General features: G+C 37.9%; 2 protein-coding genes across 4 annotated transcripts in view; one reads left to right on the top strand and one right to left on the bottom strand.

The window, feature by feature from the left end:
- SAMD8 (sterile alpha motif domain containing 8) overlaps positions 1-23,317 on the bottom strand; it is a 64,541-nt gene that overhangs the window by 35,471 nt on the left and 5,753 nt on the right. The window contains exon 2 of one of the 3 annotated variants that reach the window (XM_084904884.1): positions 19,481-19,608. The exons of 1 other annotated variant lie outside the window; for it this stretch is intronic. Coding sequence is in view for 1 of the 2 variants with exons in the window: in XM_084904883.1 (XP_084761009.1) it covers positions 19,639-19,641 (3 nt within the window). In the remaining variant the exon portion in view is untranslated. Of the gene's footprint in view, positions 1-19,480; positions 19,609-19,638; positions 19,720-23,317 lie in introns of those variants that run through there. One more of the 3 variants, XM_084904883.1, reaches the window with a different exon arrangement.
- Positions 14,296-15,687, top strand: LOC311632644 (non-histone chromosomal protein HMG-17-like; the record flags this gene model as incomplete). Its single annotated transcript, XM_084904372.1, is given in 4 exon segments — positions 14,296-14,303; positions 15,418-15,529; positions 15,531-15,556; positions 15,558-15,687. Coding segments are annotated over 4 exon segments (276 nt in total).

Consider the following 23,317-nt stretch of genomic DNA (forward strand, 5'->3'; position numbering starts at 1 on the left):
CCATGCCCTGGACTCCCCACATCTCTGGTCCAGTTGAACAAATCTTAAAATCAAGACCCAAAAGGATCAAATTGTTTTTAAGTAATTAAACTACTTAAACTCTTTTTAATTAAACCACAGCAAAGCTTAGAAATATTAGTAGAAATAGAAAAATATTCAGGCCTGGCAGATGTGGCTCAGTGGTTGAGCATTGACTTATGAATCAAGAGGTCATAGTTTGATTCTTGGTCAGGGCACATGCCCCGGTTGCAGGCTCGATGCCCAGTAGGGAGCATGCAGGAGGCAGCCAATCAATAATTCTCTCTCATCATCGATATTTCTATCTCTCTCTATCCCTCTCCCTACCTCTCTGAAATCAATAAAAGTATACTGAAATTCATAACGTCTGGCATCCAAGCAAAGATGATCAGGCATGTAATAAAGTAGAAAAATTTATCTATAATGAATAGAAAATCAATCAGTTGATCCAGATAACAGAATTAGCAGACAAGGAAATTAATCATTATGAAAAAAAGTGTATTATATATATATATTTTTTTAATATATTTTATTGATTTTTTTTTGACCCCCTCCCTCCCTCCCACACATCCCCTCCCTCCCCAAAGTTTTGTGTCCATTGGTTGCACTTATATGCATGTATACAAGTAAAAAGTGTATTATATATATTCAAAAGGTTAAATAATGACATGGACACATAAAATGATCCAACTCAAAATTCTGCAGATTAAATGACTATATATATAATGAAAAACACATGTAATAGGATTAATACCTGATTAGAGATTGCATAAGAAAAAATAAATAAACCTGAAAACATAATAATAGTTCAAAATAAACACAAGAGACTAAAAAAATAGTTTGATTTTTAGAGAGGGAGAAGGAGATAGAACATTGGTGTAAGAGACTGAAATCTGGGCATGTGCCCTTAACTGGGAATCAAACCAGCAACCTCCTGGAGCACAGGATGATGCCCACGTGAGCTACATCGACCAGTGCAAAAAGACTTTTGAAAAATGAAGATAATATTATTCTGCCTTTAAAAGGAACTTTGAAGACAGTGAGCTAATTTAAACAAGCCAGACTAAAAGACAGATATTGTATGATTCCACTTACATGAGATACCTAGAGTAGTCAAATTCATAGATACAAGAAGTAGAATGGTGGTTTCCAGGGACTGAACATAGGAAACAATAAGGAGTTATTATATAACTAGAGGCCCTTGCAGGAAGATTGCTCCAATGGGGCTTCCTGCTGCAGTCTCTGTTGCCCTGCCTGCTTCCCTTCCTTCTCCATAGCCCTACTGGCTTCTCTCCCTTCTTCCCACCCTGCATGCTTTCCTTCCTTCTCTGCCACCCCACTTGCTTGCTTCTCCGCAGCTTCTCTCCCTTCTGCAGTGCTTGGCTTCTTTCTATGATGTCTTCAGTCTTCGCTCTGGCCTGGATATGCAAATTAACCGCTATCTTGGTTGGGTTAAATTGCATACTCACCCTGATTGGCTGGTGGGCATGGCTTGTGGGTATAGTGAAGGTATGGTCAATTTGCATGTTTCTCTTTATTATTAGAGAGGATGGGTACAGAATTTCCATTTGGGATGATGAAAAAGTTCTAGAACAGGACGGTTGTGATAGTTGCACAACAATGTGAATGTACTTAATGTCACTGAACTTAAAAATGGTTAAAAAAAAATGAAAAGAACATCAGTGAGAGGTGGGACAACTTCAAACAGCCTAAAGAGGTATTACTATAGTCCCCAAAGGATAAGGAGAGGACAGAAAAATATTTGAAGCAACAATGGCCAAACATTTGCCAAATTTAGTGAATACATATCTAAAAGGTTTAATAAACTCCAAACATAAATACAAAATAAACTAATCAAGGCATATCAAAATCAAATTGCCCCAAACCCGTGACAATGAGAAAATCTTAAAGGAAAAAAAGAAAAAATAGACACATTATGCACATAAGAACAAGGGCAAAAATGATAGCAGATTTTTCAAAGGAAACAATGTCTTTAAATTACTAAAAGAAAAAACAGTCAATGGTTTCTTATGCCCAGTGAATATCATTCAAAAACAGAGGTAATATAAATATTTTTTTAGACACAAAAAGGTCGAATTATTTCATTGTAGAAGGTTTAACAGACCTAGGCCAGCAAGTGCAGGCGGGAATCTTGGCTTCCTCCGTTGCCTGGGAAACCCAAGCCTCCCTCCTAATCTCTGTGGCTGTAGCTATCTTGGTTGGGTTTATTTGCATACTCGCTCTGATTGGATTGTGGGCGTGGCTTGTGGGTGTAGCAGAGTGGTAGTTAATTTGCATATTACTCTTTTATTATGTAGAATAGTCAATGAAATCTAAAAAAAAGTTACTTGAATAAGTCAGGTTAGTAAGATTGTTTGATATAAGATCAACATACAAAAATCAACTGTATTTCTATAGTATACTAGAAATAAACAATCAAAAATTGAAATTTATAAAACAACTAGAGGCCCTGTACAAGAAATTCAAGCACTTGATGGGGGGGGTCCCTCAGCCTGGCCTGCGCCCTCTTGCAGTTCAGGAGCCCTCAGGGGATGTCCGACTCCCAGGGGGAATGGACCTAAGTCATCAGTCAGACATCCTTAGCGCTGCTGCAGTGCTTGCCAGTCTTGATACCAGCTTCTGGCTGAGCAGCGCTCCCCCTGAGGGAGCAACACTGACTACCAGGGGGCAGCTCCTGCATTAAGTGTCTACCCCCTGGTGGTCAGTGCGCATTATAGTGACCGTTTATTCTGCCATTTGGTCATTTGCATATTAGCCTTTTATTATATAGAATACCATTTATAATAGTATCAAAAATATTAAATACCCATCTCTCTCTCAAAAATATGAAATACCCAAGGATAAATCTGACCAAACGTGGGAAAGACCTATATACTAAAACTATAAAACACAACTAAGAGAAATTAAAGATCTATATCATGAGAGATGGGTGGGTCAAAAGAGTCAATATTGTTAAGATGTTAATTCTTCCCAAATCTAGCCTATAGATTCACTGCAAATCCAATCAAAATCCCAAAAGGCTCTTTTGTAGATATTGATAAATTTACAGTCATGTGCCATTTAATGATGGGATAAATTCTAAGAAATACATCATTAAGCAATTCATTGTTGTGTAAACACCAGAGTGCACTTACACAAACCCAGTTGGTACAGTCTACTACACATCTATATTATATGGTAAACCCTACAGCTCCACGGCTACAATCCTGTACTGAATACTTTAGGCAACTGCATACAATGGTAAGTGTTTGTGTATCTAAACATAGAAAAGGTATCATAAAAATATGGTATAAAAGATAAAAAAAAAAGGGACATCTATATAGGGTACTTAATATAAATGGAGGTCAAAGGACTGGAAGTTGCTCTGGGTGAATCACTGAGTGAGTGAATATGAAGGCCTAGGACATTACCATACTATACTGTAGACTTTATAAACACTGTATATTTAGGCCACATTACATTTATAAAACAAAATGAGATTAGCCCTGAATGGCTGGCTCAGTTGGTTGGAGCACTGTCCCATACAACAGATGGTTGTGGGTTCAATTCCCAGTCAAAGCACAAACCTAGGTTGCAGGTTCGATCCCTGGTTGGGAGCGTGCTGGAGGCAACTAATCAATGTTTCTCTTTCACATTGATGGTTCTCTCTCTCTCTCTCTCTCTCTCTCTCTCTCGAATCAAGGCAAAAACATATCCTTGGGTGAGGTTAAAAACAAAAAAACAAGATTAAATAAAACATAAAATAAAATGATGCAATCAGATGTAAACATGAGATATATGAGGCTGCTGCTAGTGTAGCATGGCATGCAGTTTTGCAGCAAACTTTTTTTTTAAATATAAAGAATACACTCTAAAATAACAATAGAAAGCCTAGTCAATACATAAACCAGTAATACAGCTGTTTATTATCAAGTATTAGGTATACTTTTTTTTGTTGTTAATCCTCACTGAAGTATATTTTTTTTCATTATTGGGAAAGGGAGGGAAGGGAGAGAGAGACATCAATGTGAGAGATACACATCAACTGGTTGCCTCCCACGTGTTCCTGACTGGGGCCAGATATTGAACCTGCAACCCATGTACATGCCTTTGACCTGGAAGGAACCCAACCCTTCAGTGCAGGCCTGCACTCTAACTGGCCTAGACGCATGTGCTATTCTTTTATATTACTGGCAGCAAAGTGGGTTTGCTTACATCAGCATCACAACAAACATGTGATTAATATGTTGTGCTATAGCATTTTGACAGCTATAATGTCACTAGGCAATAGAAATTTTTCAGCTCCATTATAAACCTATGGGGGGTGTCCCGCAGCAAGGCCTGCACCCTCTCCAATCTGGGACTCCTTGGGGAATGCCCGACTGCCGGTTAAGGCCCAATCCCAACCAGCAGTTAGACATCCCTTTCACAATCCAGGACTGCTGGCTCCTAACCACTTGCCTGCAACTGCCCTCCCCTGCTGGCCTGATGACCCACAACTGCCCTCCCCTGTCAGCCTGATTGCCCCAACTGCCCTTTCCTGCCAACTTAATTGCCCCTAACTGCCCTCCCCTTCCAGGGCCTGATTGCCCCCAACTGCCCTCCCCTGTGGGCCTGATTATCCCCAACTGTCCTCCCCTTCTGCGACCCACCTCCTCTGCCCGGACCCGCCTTAGTCGAGACCAGCCTCCTCCGTGCTGCACAGAACCTCGAGACCCCCAGGCCTCACCACGGGGAGTGGCTACTAGGCCCTGCCTCCACTGTGCACACAGCCATTTTTAGGCAGCCATCTTGTCACAACGTGCGGGTCTGGTGCCACCTAAGCTATTATTAGTTTAGTATAGATAGCACCACAGTTGTATTATGATCTATTGTTGACCAAAACTATCTTTTTTGTGACATATGTGTGTTGAATTTCCCTTGTGCTTGGAATCTCTCCAGGAAAAGCCCAGTCCTTTCTTAGGGTTGCTTTATTAGGTCAGGCCCAGTGAGGACAACCTCCCTTTCTTAGTCAACTATGCTAGATAATATAATCTAATCACAGGAGTGACAGCTCATCACATTTATAGGCTCCTCCCATTATACAAAGGTCATTAGAGGTTACTTTAGAATTCTATCACACTACCCTAATCAAGATAAAGTAGTATTGGCATAAAGATGAACGAATCAATAGAACACAGAGAATCTAGAAATGGACCTACATGGATATCTCATTTTTTACAAATGTGCAAAGACAATTCAGTGAAGAAAGGATATTCTTTTCATCAAATGGTACTGGAACAAATGGATATCCATATGTTAAAAGCATCAATATATACCTCTCACCACATATAAAAACTAACTCAAAATAGATCACAGACCTAATGTAAAACCTAAAAATAGAAAGCTTCTAGAAGAAAACATAGGGGAAAATCTTTCTGACCTTAGGTTAGGTAAAGATTTCTTACATGATACCAAAAGCAAAATCTATCAAAGAGAAAGCTGATAAATTGAATTTCATTTGTCTGCATAGGGGACTAAAGGACTTTTATAGTTTTAGTTTGCAAATTCCTGCATTGTTTAAATCTTTTAGTGTATTTCCACCCATTAAAAGAAAAAATACATTGAATCAATACATATTCATTGAAGAACATTTAACATATTTTTAAAATCACCCCCCAAAGAACTATTGCTTGTAATTTGTTATATAAACATTCTTATAGAATGTTTTAGAATTAGAAATCATATCATGAATAATCTGTGTCATTTAGTTTAACATTACTGTCTGAGTCCTGTCTAATGGTATTAAATTATCCTCTGAAAAGGGCATTCCATTGTATGGCTATACAATAATAAAAATTTGTCTATCTCTCATTGTTAGCATTTATTCACAATTTTATTACTATTACAAATAGTACTGTGGTACCTTAGATTAGTTTTCTGCAAGTGGAAAACTATCAAAGAATCGAGGTGTTATTTAGGCAACTAAATTCCCAAGTACGTCATTAAAACTTGACCCACATTTTAAAGTAATGCATGCAAAGCTTGCTACTTGTCCAAAATGTTAATTGGTATGTATAAAGGAATCATTTCAATTTAAGATAAAAGTTTTTAAAGTTTATTCTGAAATACAAGCAATTAAGAAATTATTTAATTATAAAAGGTCAGTACTGTATTAACAAAGCACTAAGAGAAATGTGCATTCAGGCAGAATCATTAATCAAACTTAGTTCCAAGTCATAGATAACAGATAAAGAAAAGCAACTAATTGTTCTGTACAAAATCAAACAGAAGATAGCTTATCTTTTGGGTGGACCATGATTAGAAATTTTTTAAAATGATTTAAAAAATTCAATTTTTAGCACATCAACCTTTTATTTACTAATGAATTTATTTCTTTTCTTTCCAAATTTAGTTAATACTAATGAAAGATTTTGGCAGCCTGAGAGTAAAAGAACTCAGTATATTTCATATATATATATATGTTGTTCTTACCTCCATACTTAATAAAATGAAAAGAGTTTACCATAAATATAAGAACTTTAAATCTGGTATTCCTTAAAATTAGTATAACTACTCATTAATGAGCCTTTAGTGCATCCCATTAGAGTGACCCAAATCTCTTCACAATAATATAAATAACTCAAATTGTGGTCTACCATATTAAAAGTATTAAGTACTATATGTCAGGTTTAATAAACTAAGCACAATCAGTCCAGAATTGCAAAAGGAGATAATGACTATCAACAAAACCCTTTTCCTCCCCTGCCTGTGGAAGTTATTTATTTGCTCCACCCTACCTCTGTGACTGAGCACTGGCCAGGACAGTCCGGCCACTTCTGGAAATAACAGCTTGGCTTAAAAAGCATTACCTGTGACTGCTATGAATCACTACTGACTCAGAGTGTGTGACTAATATGCATTGGCAAGTAGCATTCATTCTTTCCAATCTCTCTTTAGTTGTTTTCTGCTACTGCAGAGGTTGAAAGCTAAAAATGATTCCCCAGGATCTTTTTAGCAAGGAGCATTCTAAATGTGAATTGCAAGGAGCATTCTAAATGTGAATTGAATTCAGCCAATTAAATTTGCTGACATGAGATGTAGAAAGTGAGGTCAAGTTGTGGCCATTTTACACAAGTTTAGGTTATCCACAAGAAAGAATGTGAAAGTGCTGTTTGTGTGCGGTGGTGGTGGTGGTGGTGGTGGTGTGTGTGTGCATGCTTACGCACACACGTGTAATTTTCGATTTTAAGTCACTACTTTTTAAAAATATACTTTATTGATTTTTTTACAGAGAGGAAGGGAGAGGGAGAGAGAGGTAGAAACATCAATGAGAGAGAAACATCGGTCAGCTGCCTCCTGCACACTATCTACTGGGGATGTGCCCGAAACCAAGGTATATGCCCTTGACCAGAATTGAATCTGGGGCCTTTCAGTCCACAGGCTGATGCTCTATCACTGAGCCAAACCGGTTAGGGCAGTCACTAATTTTTTAAATGTCAGGAAACAGTTATCGAGCAATACTGGCTTCCTTATATGATGACATGTTCTTTGTGTGTATGTGTACTAAACTGTATATAAGAAAGCTTACTATTCTAACTATTTTTAAGTGTACAGTTCAGTGGCATTAAGTACATTCACATTGTTTGCAACTATAACTACCCACCATCCATTACTAGGAACTTTTCATCAGCTCGAACGGAAATTCTATATTCATTAAACAATAATTTCCCATTGTCCCCTCTCCAGCCCCTGGCAACCATTACTCTACTCTTTGTCTTTATGAATTTGACTATTCTAGATACCTCAAATAACCAGAATCATATAATACTTGTCCTTTTGTGTCTGGCTTACTTTCCTTAGCATAGTATCTTCAAGATTCATCCACACTGCAGCATGTGTCAGAATTTCTCCCCTTTTTAAGGCTGAATAATAGTTCATTTATGTATATGTCACATTTTGTTTACCCATTCATGCATCAATGGGCATTTGGGTTACTTCAAATCCTGCTTTCACTTCGTTTGGATATATTACCATAAATGATATTGCTGGGTCATTTAGGAAATCTGTTTAATTTTTTCAGGAATCACTATACCATTTTTCAAAGCAGCTGTACAATTTTAGAGTCCCATCAGCAGTGCACAAGTGGTCTAATTTTTCTATATCTTTGCCAAAATCCTCGCCTTGTTATTTTTCTTTATTGTTTTGTTTTAATAATAGAAATAGTAATTGGTGTGAAGTGGTATCTCATGGTTTTGACTTGATTTCCATAATGATAGTGATATTAATCATCTTTTCATGTGTTTACTGGACATTTGTATAGCTTCTTTAGGGAAATGTCTATTCAAGTCCTTTGCCCATTTTTTAATTGGGTTATTTTTTGCCATCGAGATGATATGTTCTTAGACTAATAGTTTTATGCTGGCCTTCTAACACCCTAATAATACCTTTGCAGACTATGGCAAAGTAGCACTCCTTGAGTAGCTTGTTTCTTGCAAGTGAACCCTGATTGAATATACCAGTATATGCCCTTCAGGTTGCCATCTTTCAAAGTCAGTGAGGTACCCAAGTAAAGGTTTCAAGCTCTCTCATAAAGACTACATTCTGGTTCCATTCTAAGTAAGGCAAAGTAACCTGATTATGTTTCCTTGAATTTCCTGAGAAATTGATTAAGCATACTATGTTTTTTATCCTCTGTTCTAATTAAATATATATATATATATATATATTCTTGGATTACCTTTAGAACGAGTGACATGTTCTATTTCAATAAGTTATACAACTATTTTTTCTCAACCAAGCACACTGTAGTCAGTGGAAAAAGGTTTTATAAAATGTCCCATTAATAATGTAAACAAAACAAAGGCTATTATCTGGCCACTGCATCTATTAAGTAGGTTCAACAATAACAAGAATTAAGAAAGTAGACAAATAAAGCAGGGGTTGGGGCCTGGGAGGAAAATAAGAATAGAAAAGTATCTCCCTAACTGGTTTGGCTCAGTGGATAGAGTGTCAGCCTATGGACTTAAGGGTCCCAGGTTTGATTCCGGTCAGGGGCATATGCCCAGGTTGTGGGCTCAATCCCCAGGAGGGGGCGTGCAAGAGGCAGCTGATCAATGATTCTCCTTCATCACTAATGATTCTACCTCTCTCTTCCTCTCTGAAATCAATAAAAATATATTTTAAAAAAGAAAAAGAAAAAATAACATATTTAGCACATAAGGCAGCATGAGAGTTTAGTGGGTTTTTGTTAGGTTATTTTGTTTTATTTTTAGAAAAGATAGTAGGGATTACTAAGAAGATCACTGAGGCCTATAGGATTAGCACATAAGTTTTCAACAACCATTATTAAATGAATGTGCAAAAAGGAAGTAGCAACCAAGATAATTTAATAACTGTTTCCCAATCCCCTTCCAAACAGAATCATTAAACAAAACAGGAGGCTATAAAAAAGAACTGAATCTTACCATCTGTGACAGCATGAATGGACCTAGAGGGTAATGTGTTAAGTGAAAAAGTCAGAGGGAGACAAATACCATATGACTTCACTTATATGTAGAATCTGAAGAACAAAATAAATGAACAAACAAAATAGAAACAGACTCATAGATTCAGAGAATAGATTGATGGTTGCCAGAAAGGGGTAGATAGGGTTAGGAGGCTGGGTGGAAAAGGTGAAAGGATTAAGTATAAGTTATAGTCGCAAATATAGTCATGGGGATGTAAAGTACAGCATAGGAAATATAGTGGGTACTTGAAATATGGAGCCACTTTGCAAAGCACATGATTGTCTAACTACTATACTGTATACTTGAAACTAATACAAAATAATGTTAAATGTAAACTGTAATTAAAAAGTGAGGTTAAAAAAAAGAACAGGAGTTGCAAAATGGCAGCAAAGGTAAAAGTTTCATTCACCTCCTCCCTGGATGAAATTGAATTATAACTAAGTTACAGAACAATGAACATGAATAACCAACTGAAGAATAGCTGAACTGAAGTCTTACAACTAAGTATATACACCGAGTGGCCAGATTATTATGTACACACATACACATACACACACACACACACACACACACACACACACACACATTAGAGGCCTGGTGCATAAATTTGTGCATGGGTGGGTTCCGGACAGCCTGGCCATGGGGAGGGGACATGGGCAGTTGTCCAACCTGCCTGCTGGTTGAACTCTTGATGGGACAATTTTCATACTAGCTTTTTATTATTATATATAGGATATACATTGAGTGGCCAGATTATTATGCATTCAGAGATCATAATAATCTAGCCACTAAGTGAATATAGAAGAAGCCATAGTGAGACTGGTAGGAAGGGCAGAGACACAAAAAGGGCTGATCCTACACCTATGTGCAGTGGTTGAGAATCAGGAGGGATATCTCAGCTGGAATACCTCATGAGAAGCAAGGGGTCTCAACCCCACATTGGATGCCCCAGCCTGGAATACCAGCACCAGGAAAAGAAGCCTATATAACATCTGGTTGTGAAAACCAGGGGGCATACTATCTGCCAGAGTGAGATGGGAGACTGCTAAAAATCCAGGCACCCTTTTAAAGAGCCAGTGTACAGATTTATTCACAGACACTCACCCTGGCTTCCAGCGGATGAATGGTGGCTCAGAGCGGACAGGAGTCATACAGAGAGAAACTAAGTAAGGTGGCTTTGGGAAGAGGTATAGGGGGACATGCACCATTATCCCTGTGCTGAGCCCCTCTCCCACCTTACCCACAAATGCCAGATGCCACCTTTTCTGGGGTCGAGCACTCCATTCCAATAGGCATCAGTCCATGGGCATACACTAGACCCACCCTCCAGACTCCCAGTGGCCCCAAAGCTCACACCCTGGGGAGGAATAAGCTGGCTGGGTCCAATCTCAGCTTGCTGCAGTCTTTCTTGGAAGGCTTTTGAGGAGGTCTGAGCTGACTCAGGAGATGTTAGAGACATGCAGGTAGAGACTGAATTGTGTGACTTTTGGGCGGGGGCCATTTTTGCTCCACATGCTCCAATCACTGCCACTGGTTCTGTGGAAAGCCCTTCTTCCACACAGCTAAATCTTAATCTGTTTTAACCTGATGGACTCTACTGGCCCCACCCTGACAACTCCCTAGAACCCCACCCCACCCCAAAGGTCCACAGGTGGGTGGTAACTGGCCATGGTATAACCTGAGACTTTTGTTGAGTGGCCTCAAACTCAGCACTGATGTAGAGTTTGAACCCATATCAGTCTGGTGACCACCACTCACCCTTATCTGGTGAGTCACTCAGAACACCTCATACATCTCACATTCAGATGCTGAGCCTAACAGGCAGCTGGCAGGTAGAGGTGGATCTTGGGGAGCCTTGGGTTCTTTGCTGTTCTGACCCAAGTTCAGTAGTATGGAAGCTGAAATTTGGTACATAGCTTGGCCCTTCCCATGTACACATAGACCCAGCAAAGGCAGCAACCAATAATGGATCACTTTGTAGATACTAACACATAGCCCAGGGCCAGTCACAGGCAGCATCTGACATTGATCTGCACTGGAGTCCTTCACAAGAAACCGCAGAATCAGTATACCCTATGGTTGACTTCAGATCACATCAGAGCATGACCCAATTAACTCCACAAGCCAAACATCCAAGGGAGATCTTGGCAGGCACAAGAACCTCATGGGGTCAGCTCCCACACAGCAACACGAACACTGGTTGGGGTCAATCCTCACAGACAGACAGCCTAAGGGTCAACCCACCCATGGACAGTCTAACAACAATTAAGACAAAACTACAATAGGAGGACTCACATAACTCACAAAAGGAATGTTCCTGGAACACCAAGTTCAGGTGATTGGGGAGACTGCATCACTAAGCCACACAGGCTACCTGCTACATAAGGCCACCCCATCAAGACAGTGAGACATAGCAGATCTACCTAATATACAGAAACAAATACAGAGAGACAGCAAAATGAGGAGACAAAGAAACATGCCCCAAAAGAAACAGGATAAATCCCCAGAAAAAGAATTAAATAAAATGAAGGAAAGCAAAGTAACAGATACAGAATTCAAAACAATAGTGATAAGGATATTCAAGTAACTTAGGGGAAGAATAAATGAACCCCTTGTAAATATAAATAAAGAGATAATAAAGATTAAAAAGGACATAGAAAAAACATAAAAAAGAATCAGTCAGAAATGAAGAGTGCAATATCTGAAATGAAAAATACACTAGAAAGAATCAATAGATTAGATGAAGTGGAGAACCAAATTAGCAATTTGGAAGACAAGGTAGCAAAAAACACCCAATCAGAACAGCAAAAAGAAATTAAAAATGAGCCCAGTGGTTGAGTGTCGACCCATAAACCAAGAGGTCACTGGTTTGATTCCCAGTCAGGGCATATGCCCAAGTTGTGGGCTCAATCCTCAGTTTGGGGCATGCATGCATGAGGCGGACAATCAATGATGTTTCTCTCTCATTGATATTTCTAGCTTTATACCTTTCTTCCTTCCTTTCTCTCTAAAAATAAGGGAAAATTTTTTAAAATGAGTATAGTTTAAGGAACCTCTGGGACAACATAGAAGCTAACAGCATTCCTACCGTAGGGGTATGAAATAATGACTAAAATTTTTCTACCGTGGCAAAGGAAATAGACATACAAGTCCAGAAAGTGTAGAATCACAAACAAGATGAACCCAAAGAAGCCCACAACAAGATACATCATAATTAAAATGGCAAAGATTAAAGACACAGAGAAAATCTTAAAAGCAGCAAGAGAAAGACAGTTATCTACAAGGGAGCCCCCATCAAACTGTCAGCTTATTTCTCAACAGAAACATTCAAGCCAGAAGGGATTGGCACAAAATATTCAAAGTGATGAAAAGCAAGGACCTGTAACCGAAATTACCCTACTGAGAAAGGCTATAATTTAGAATTGAAGGAGAGATAAACAGCTTCCCAGATAGGAAAAACCTAAAGGTGTTCATTACCACCCAACCAGTATTACAAGAAATGTTAAAGGAACTTGTTTAAGAAGAAGGAGGAGAAGTTAATATAATACTGAATGTCAACTGTAATTAAAAATTTTTTAAATTTTAAATATATTTTTATTATAATACTAGTTTTATTATAATATTATAATTTCATGGCCTGGTGCATGAAATTCGTGCATGGGAGGGGGAGTGGAGGGGGAGAGGGGAAAAGGTTGTCCCTCAGCCCTGCACCCTCTCCAATCTAGGACCCCTCAGGGGATGTCTGACTGCCAGTTTAGGCCAGATCCACAATCCAGAACTGCTGGCTCCTAACTGCTCACCTGCCTGCCTACTTGATCGCCCCTAACCACTTTGCCTGCCAGCCTGCTCGCCCCCAACTACTCCCCCACTGGCCTTCCCTCCCCAACTGCCCCCCCCCCTGCTGGTTGATTGCCCCCAACTGTCCTCTGCCCCCCCACCCCCCCTGCTGGCCTGATCAACCTCAACTTGCCCTCCCCTCCTGGCCTCATCACCCCAAACCACCTCTGCCTCAGTCCTGCCACCATGGCTTTGTCCAGAAGGACGTCCAGAAAGTCTCCAGGAAGGTCTCCCGGTCTAATTAGCACATTACCCTTTTATTAGTATAGGCTGAATATCAACTGTAACTAAAATTAAACAAGTTTTTAAAATATATTGATTTTAGAGAGAGAAGAAGGGAGAGGGAGAGAAAAAATACTGATAAGAGAAACATCAATTGGCTGTCTCCTGTATGGCCCCTACTGGGGATCAAGCAAGCCGGCAACCCAGGCATATGCCCTGACTGGGAATCAAACCATAGACCTCTTGGTGCATGGGATGGCACTCAACCAACAGAGCCACACTGGCTAGAGCAAAACAAAATTTTAAAGTTCCATAAACAAATCTATTAAGAGGACTGATTTAGGATTGCCAACAAGGGACAAATAGAACATTAAAATAAGAATAAATTTGCAACTAATTTTTAAAAAATAAATACAGACTTAAGAAATGTTAAATTGTCATTTTAATTTGTTCATAAAGACAAAATAAAGGATATATCAGGTCAGAAGAGATAACTGCACTAAATAGGAAAGTATATTCAACCAGTACTAATAAGTTTGTATCATATCCTTCAAAGGAAAAAGACAAGAGTACATACTCTTCCCTGGTGTGAACCACCGGTAGTTAATCCCTTCTAAATGAAAACATTCCAGGAGGACTTGTTTAACTTTTGTATGATAAGCACAATGAGGTGACAAGGATAATCAGCTATCTAATCAATACCTCCAGGTATAGGAATACAGGGAACAGGATGAGCAGGTATAAGATGTTTGATGTCTGCAGAGTGCTGTTCCTTTAAGAGAATATATATCCTAACTCACACACTCCTTAAATTCTGAACTATGTATTTTCAGAAAATAATAACAGGTAATAATTAGATTAGCTAACACTTAAGTGCCAGGAACTATTCTACGTATTTTACATGTATGCTCAAATAATCTTACAATAACCATATAAAGTAGGTACTATTATCTTCCTCACTTTACAGATGAGATAATTGAAATATCATAGATGCGTTAAGTAACCTGCCCAAGATGAACTTGTCCTAGTAACTAGTACAGACAAGTTTTCAACCCCGGCAATCTCATTTCAAAGTCCACGTTATTCACTACACATACCACCTCACATGAGCTAAGTACTCTTGTACTTCTGTAGGGGATGAGTCTCACAAATATTCCATATTTTCTAATTATCAGCAAAGGAATTTATTAGCAAACAGTCTTCAATTATATTAAAGATTACATCAGTGAAGCTGCCTATTAATGAAGGCTTTCTGAATCATAGGTTTGCACTGTTCAGCCTCAAACAGTTACTGTCTGCTACATGCAGATGTCAAACACTAAGGCATTCCCTAGTGACAGTCTTAAGATGCCCTCAGATTATATTTATTTACCCATTAAATATTCATTGTGCACTAATATGAGTGATATTGCACTAGACAATGTGACATTTACTTAGTGAATCTGAAACATCCTACTCATAATGATTTTACAGTCTAGAAAGAGATATTAAAGAGATTCCCAAAAAAGTAAAAGAAATCATAGCTGCTATTTCTTAATATACATTAGCCTACTCAATTCTCAAAACAACACTAACAAAACTTTTGCTTTTGTAACTTGTTAAAAAACAAACAAACTGGAAAGTTAAGGAAGTGGAGAAAAGAGTTATTTCCAGTTGGTAAGATTAGAGAAGAGTGCTTGGAAATGACATTTGAGCTAAGTCTTAAAGAAGGGGTGAAACTGTGGACCAAGACAGAGATAGAAGAATAATTGTCAGGAGCAGTGTGAGGAGGGAGAACAATCCCCAGACTGAGCTCAGCCCGCGCACTGCTGCATTCCTACATCCCGCTCTGACGCCCTGCCACCATCGCCAGAGCGCCCAAGAGAAAGGCTGAAGGGGATGCAGCCAAAGTGAAGGACAAACCACAGAGAAGATCTTCCAGGTTATCAGCTAAACCTGCTCCTCCAAAGCCTAAAAAGGCCCCTGGCAAAGAAAGGAGAGAAGGTACTGAAAGAAAAAAAAAAAAAGAAAGCAAGCTGATGCTGGCAAGGATAGGAATAACCCTGCAGAAAATGGAGATGCCAAAACAGACCAGGCACAGAAAGCTGAAGGCACTGGAGATGCCAAGTGTGTGCATTTTTGATAACTGTATTTCTGGTGACTGCACAGTTTGAAATACTATTTTTTATGTTTTATAAAAAGGCAAAATTTTGGCCGAAACCGGTTTGGCTCAGTAGATAGAGCGTCGGCCTGTGGACTGAAAGGTCCCAGGTTCGATTCCAGTCAAGGGCATGTTCCTTGGTTGCGGGCACATCCCCAGTTGCGGGTGTGCAAGAGGCAGCTGATCAATGTTTCTCTTTCATTGATGTTTCTAACTCTCTATCCCTCTCTCCTCCTCTCTGTAAAAAAATCAATAAAATACTAAAAAAAAAAAAAAAAAAAAAAAAAAAAGGCAAAATTTTGTTTTACTTTTTTTTTTTTTTTTTTTTTTTTAAACACTTCATTGTTTTTTGGGGAAGGACACATAGTACTACGTAATAGAATGTCTTCAAAGCTGGGGGGGAATACCCTTCCCTTCTAGTTTTGAGAAACTTCCTCTTGGTTCCTGGGAGGAGGGAGCCTCTTGAGTTGACACACATTAGCCACTTTGGCACAAACACCTTGTCGTGCGGGAAAACTAAAATTGTTTTTTATGTCCTTTCCTCCCTCTCCACTTTAAGCATAGACTTTGGCTCTCTTAAGCCCAGAGACCTATTTTGGGAGAACTGACCCCCCAAAATTGGTTTCCAATATGTTGGACAATCTGGATTTCCTAGTGTCACCAATGAGATGGCATCCTTCAAAAGAGCAGTGATTCCTTCGTAGATTGTAGATATACAGATTGATATTCTCTGCCATTTTCATTTCATTTCCTAAAAGTCAGGATTGGCTTGTGAAAAGTTGTTCAACAACATGCTTAATGTGAAATGTCAACCCTCATTCTAAACTTTCTCTGTTCAGAGCGTCAAAGGAAGATTTCATTGGGTTTTATAGTGACTTTCTGATTTTGGTAGTTCATTGAAGAAGGGAGTTTGAAAATTGTTGTAAACTGCCGGGACCGGTTTGACTCAATGGATAGAGCGTCGGCTTGGGGACTGAAGGGCCCCGGGTTCGATTCCGGTCAAGGGCATGTACCTTGGTTGCGGGCATATCCCCAGTAGGGGGTGTGCAAGAGGCAGCTGATCTATGACTTTCTCTCATCGATGTTTCTAACTCTCTATCTCTCTCCCTTCCTCTCTGTACAAAAGTCAATAAAATATATTTATTAAAAAAAAAAATTGTTGTAAACTGTTAACAATTGTCTGCCCATGTCCTGCCTGAAATACCATGATTGTTTATGAAAATTATCTCTAATAAAGCTGGGTACAGCTTTTGGCTTGGAAACAAACAAACAAACAAACAAACAAGCAAGCGAAAAAAGAATAATTATCAGAAGAATGTACAGGTAGTGAAGCTTGGTGCTAGAATGAAAAGTAATGGCTGACAGAATGAATGAAACAGCTTCCAAAAAGTAGAGACACAGGTTGAAGGAAATACTACAGCAGATAAAAAGATACCACTGTTTGCACTCATAAACTTTCTGACAGGTACATTAAAAAATAAAAAAGCATTATGTGGACGTCTGCTTGTGGGGAAAAGGAGTAAAACTATTTTCCCTGTTACTCCCTGGCCGTTATGTATAAAACAAACATAAGAGGACTGAAAGGTGAGGACAGAAAGGCAGTGTAGAGAGGCACTTTGAAACAGGAATTTAGAAAACACAATGGTGAATTATCTGGGTGTTTCTGTTTGTTTATTTTGCCACAAATATCACAGAGTGGATATTTGTGGCAAAGTCAAAAATCTGAAAATGCCAATGGGTGCAGACAAAGATTCTTAAGAAAAGCCTGTTTTCTCCAGCCAAAGGGCCAGGCTGAGTGGAGAGCCAGAACTAACACCACTACCCCCTGGTGTTCAGGGGTAAGGAAGCCAAGCACAACCCCCCATCATTCCACTCCTCCCATCAAGGGGATAATTATGAGGTTCCTCCAATGGCTCTCTCAGCCACTAGACTGGAAAACCTGAACCTCTTACCTGGCACTAAGAAAGTAGCACCTGTAGAAAACTACAATATGAGCGACTAATATCCTCCATGAATACAGATAAAAAATTCTTAACAAAATATTAGCAAATAAAATCCAGCAATATATACATATATATTTATGTATATATACAGCATGAGTAAGTGGAGTTTATTCCAGGGTTGCAAGGCTGGTTCAATATTAAAAAAATCAAACAATGTATTCTACCATGTTAACCAACTATAAAGAAAAAACACAAGATTATATCAGTTCATTCAGGAAAAGCATCTGACAAAAAAAATGCATCAAGAATACACATTCATGATTTTTTTTTTTAATTTCAGAAAAATAGAGATAGAGGGGAAATTCTCAATTTGGTAAAGAGCATGTATAAAAACCTTCAGCTAACATCATATTTAATGATGCAAGCTGAATACTTTCCCATAACGATGAGGAAAGGCAAGGATGTCTACTCTTTATATTGTTATTAAACATAGTACTCAAGTCCTAGCCAGCACAATAAGGTAAGGAAGGAAATTAAAAAAAGTGTACATATTGGAAATGAAGGAATAAAAATATTTCTATTTGCAGGTGATATGACAGTCTACATAGAAAAATCCAGGGAATCTACAAAAAGGAAACCCAAAACATCCTAGAATGAATAAGTGAATTAATAAGATAAAAGGAAACCCAAAACATTCTAGAATGAATACGTGAATTAGTAAGGTTGTAGGATACAAGAGCAACATATAAAATTCAATTGTATTTCTGTAGCTAGAAATGAACACATGGATAAAGAAATTTAAAATATAATAAATACCATTTATAATCACTAAAAAGAGAGAAATACTTAAATCTAACAACGTGTATAAGATCTATATATTGAACATTCTGATTAAATAAATCAAAGAAGCCCTAAATAAATGGAGATATTTCACATTCGTGAGTTAGCCGACTTAACAAAATAAAGATATCAATTCTCCTCAAATTGATATATAATTTAGCACAATTCCTATGAAAATACTAGCAATCTAGACAAGATTACCCTAAAATTTATGTGGAAAGGTAAAGAAACCTGAATAGCTAAATCAATTCTGAACAAGAATATAGTAGAGGAAATAACTCTACACAATTTTAAAACTTATTATGTGGCTAAGCAATCATATACCTAAGCAATATGATACTGGTAGAAGAGCAGACACACTGATTAACTGAACAGAAAGGACTACCAAGAAATAGCCTCACACAAGTGTGGCCAACTGATTTTTGACAAACTTACAAAAAAACAATTCAATGGTGGGTAGTTGAAAAACAGTACTAGAGCAAATGGATATCCATGGGCCAAAAAAGAACCTTCACCAAATCTCACACATTTGTATAATAAATTTAAATGTAAGGTAAAGTGTAGAACCACAAAACTTTTAGACAATAACAGAAAAAATCTTCCAGGACCTCGGGTAAAGAACTCCTAAACATGATACTCAAAAGTACAATCCAAAACAAAAAATAAAAATGATAAATTAGGCTTCAACAAAATTAAAACTTTAACTATATAGAAGATCCTGTGAAGAGAAAGCAAAGACAAGCTACAGACTAGGAGAAAATATTTGCAAACTACATACCTGAGAAACAACATATATCTAGAATATATTTTTGAAAACTCCCCAAAATTCAACAGTGAAAAGCCAAAAATCCAATGAAAAAAATGGGCAAAAGACATGAAGAGGCATGCCACCAAAGATATATGAATGGCAGATATACACATGAAAAAAAATGTTTCAACACCACATACTAGGGAAATGCAAATTAAGACTATGCTGAAGTATCACTACTCACCTATTAGAACAGCTAAAATAAACTGTGACAATTTGAAATGGCAGCCAGGATGCAGAGAAACTGGATCTCTCACATGTTGCTGGTGGAAAAGTAAGATTGTACAGCCATGCTGGAAATAGTTTGAGTTTCTTAAAAAAAAGAAAGAAACATGCACTTACCATACAACCTAGCAATTGTACTCCTGGACATTTTATCCCGGAGAAATAAAAATGTATGTCCACACAAAAACCTCTACTCAAATGTTCACAGCAGAATTACCTGTTATAGCGAAAAGGTGTAAAAAACCAAAATATCCCACAATATGTGAAGAGTTAAAAAAAACAACACTATGGTACATCCACATCATGGAATACTACTCAGCAATAAAAATGAATAAACTATAGCCGAAACCCGTTTGCCTCAGTGGACAGAGCATCAGTCTGCGGACTGGAAGGACCCAGGTTCAATTCCAGTAAGGGGCATGTACCTTGGTTGTGGGCACATACCCGGTGGGGGTTGTGCAGGAGGCGGCTGGTCAGTGTGTCTCTCTCACTGATGTTTCTAGCTCTCTATCCCCCTTCCTTCCTCTCTGTGAAAAATCAATAAAATATATTTTTTAAAAATGAATAAACTATAGATACACAAAATAATTTAGATTGGTCTCAAGGGCTTTCATGCTGAGTGAAAAAAGCCAATCTCAAAGGTCATATACAGTATCATTCCATTTACATAACATCCTCACAATAACAGATTATACAGATAGAAACAGGTTAGAGGTTGTTGTGGTAAGAGGTAGTATATGTACACACCATTTCCTGGTCCTGATTCGGTACCATAATTATGTAAGATGTAACCATTGTGGGAAAATGGGCAAAAGGTTCATGAGATCTTTCTGTTCTATCTTTGTATCTATAATTATCTATCTATATATAAAAGCCTAATATACAAATTGTCCCCTCAGGAGTTCGACCAGAAGACTGGGATTTCGATCGCTCACTATGATGTGTGCTAACCACCAGAGGGTGGTGCAGAATGAAGGGAGGCCCCTACCAGCAGCCAGAAGGCCCTGATCAGCCCTGATCACCGGCCAGGCCTAGCAACCCTACCTGTGCACAAATTTTTTGTATTGGGCTTCTAGTTACAAAATAATTGTGAAAAAAATCTTCAGGAGCTAGGGTGAAGAGCTCCTAAAAATAATACTCAAAAGCACAATCCAAAATAAACAAACAAACAAAAAATAAATTAGACTTCAACAAAATTAAAAACTTTTACTCTACATAATTGTGAATCTATTTCATTTAACCATTTTTTAAAAATACACTGAGTGGTCAGATTATTATGATCTCTGAATGCATAATAATCTGGCCACTCAGTGTGTGTGTGTGTGTGTGTGTGTACATATTAGAGGCCCAGTGGGTGTGTGTGTGTGTGTGTGTGTGTGTGTGTGTATGTGAATTAGAGGCCCAGTGCATGAATTCATGCATGGGTGGGGGTTGGGGTTTGGGGGTTGGGGCCAGGGGGAGGGGACATGGGTGGTTGGCCGGCCTGCCTGCTGGTCAAACTCCTGGTCAAGGGGACAATTTGCATATTAGCTTTTTATTATATAGGATATACACTGAGTGGCCAGATTATTGTGTGTTCAGAGATCATAATAATCTGGCCACTCAGTGTATATTTTTATTGCTTTCAAAGAGAGGAAGGGAGAAGGAGAGAGAATTACTGATTGGCTGACTCCTGCATACCCCCTACTGGGGATTGAGCCCCCAAACCAGGCATGTGCCCCAACAGGAAATTGAATCATGACCTCCTGGTTCATGGGTTGACACTGAACCACTGAGCCACACTGACTGGGCCTCTAATTATTTCAAAATAAAAAATTAGAAGTTTTATTTTTAAGAAGAAAAAAATAGTATATGTACATATTTATAATAATAAAAGTGTAATATGCTAATTAGACCAGATATCCTTCCAGATGACTTTCTAGCCGAAGCTGAGGCTGCGAGGGAAGCCCGGGTCCCAGTTGGAGGGAAGCGGGTGCCCGCATTCAGGGGAAGGAAGGCCTACTCTTGGATGAATTTCGTGCATTGGCCTCTAGTTTTTAAATAAAAAAAATATCAAACTATTAACAGTTACTCCTCTGGTTGATTCTTTCATTCTCTAAATTAAATATTTCTACAATGAGCATAAAATGCTTAATAATCAAAAGGAAATGGCCCTTTTGAGAAAATGAAAATAGTATTTTTCACTGTTTGAAGCACATCACACTTAAATAGAGATGGGCAGAAAATTAAGAAAATCAATTAAATTCAATTATTAACCTATGTATGAATATACATACTAAATAAAAGATAAGAAAGTGAGGCAAGCAACAAGACCAATAAATCCAAGAAAAGATCTGATTATAGATCCACTTCCCTCTCCCATAAACAGTGTGACTAGAAAATGACTTAACCTTTATACTTTGAGATAACAAACAGAAACTAATCAGAAACCTTAAAACGCGTCTCATTTTATAATTTAGAATGACAGAATTCTGACAATGTTAGAATTGGAAGTAAACTGGAAGGATCAGATACATACATAAATTCCTTAATTTACACCTGAAGAAACTAAGGCTAAAGAGTTAAATAAATTTAATTTTTGTTAAATAGCTAGACAGCTATTCCACAACAGAATCTGATATAAAATCCAGAAAGCACAGTAGTTAAGAGTGCTGTCTCTGGAATCAAACTGCCGGGGTTCAAACTGTGGATTTATCAGTTACGGTTATGTGACCTTGCAGCAGTTACTTAACCTCACTGGGCCTCATTGTTCTGCCTGTACAGTGAGGAGAATACTACTTCCTACACCAGAGGCTTGTTGTAAAGGTTATGTGGAATAATACATGTAGTGCATTTATAATAATGCTTGGTAAATAGTCTGCTCAGTAAATGTAAGCTAGTATTGCCATAATTATCAACTCCTCTTCCTGATAATTGCCCTAAGCCTAAAATTAAATCATTAGGAGTGTCATCTGTCAACTAATAGTTAAACCCACTCTTAATTCTGGAAATCATTTGGTTAATAAAAAATAAATAGGAGTTTTTGAAAACAAATTCTAAATCTTATAAATGTTTTGCTTAGGGCGGAATTAATTTTCAGCAAAACAACAATATAATCAAGTAACATTAACTGAGAAACAGAATAGCAATGTAATTAATGCAGAATTAACTAATGCAGAATTCTGCACATGAACACAAGTCTCTCAAACAAAGACTTATTTAATATCAAATATAACTAAAAAAAATTTCAACAGGAGCATTTTTTAAATATATCCCATACATAATTGATTATTAATACCTAAAAATACTTTAAGAATTTGGGAAGAAATTGGGGTAATTTCCTAAAGTGAAAGGATCCAATAAGTGGAAAAACACAAACTATTCTAAGGGCTTGATTATGTAAACACACAAGAGACCAATGGCTTCTAATTTATAGTTAGGCAACCTTTAGAATACAAAGGATATATCAACAAAATGAAACTTTTACTCTCTCTGTAAAAAGGTTTACAGAACCAATGTCCATGTTTAGATTGTGACTGTGGTGATTTAAATATGCTGGATTTTTCTTGTAGTTTCACCTGATGGTGTTTGTACATACACAAAACACTCTAAAGTTCTAGAGTATAGCTGTCTGAAACAATTAAAAAACCATATACTAACTTTAAAAACCATGCATTCAAATGCCCCTAAAGGAATTTAGAACTGATGCAATTTGATTCACATATGCAAAATGTGCTGTTTTTGGAAATTACTGATCTAATATATAGTAAAGATTTTAAGTTTTTGTTTCTAAGTGACATATGAAATCTAAAGAATA

The sequence above is a fragment of the Pipistrellus hanaki genome, assembly GCF_964339955.1.
Source record: "Pipistrellus hanaki genome assembly, chromosome: 14".
Taxonomy (NCBI): domain Eukaryota; kingdom Metazoa; phylum Chordata; class Mammalia; order Chiroptera; family Vespertilionidae; genus Pipistrellus; species Pipistrellus hanaki.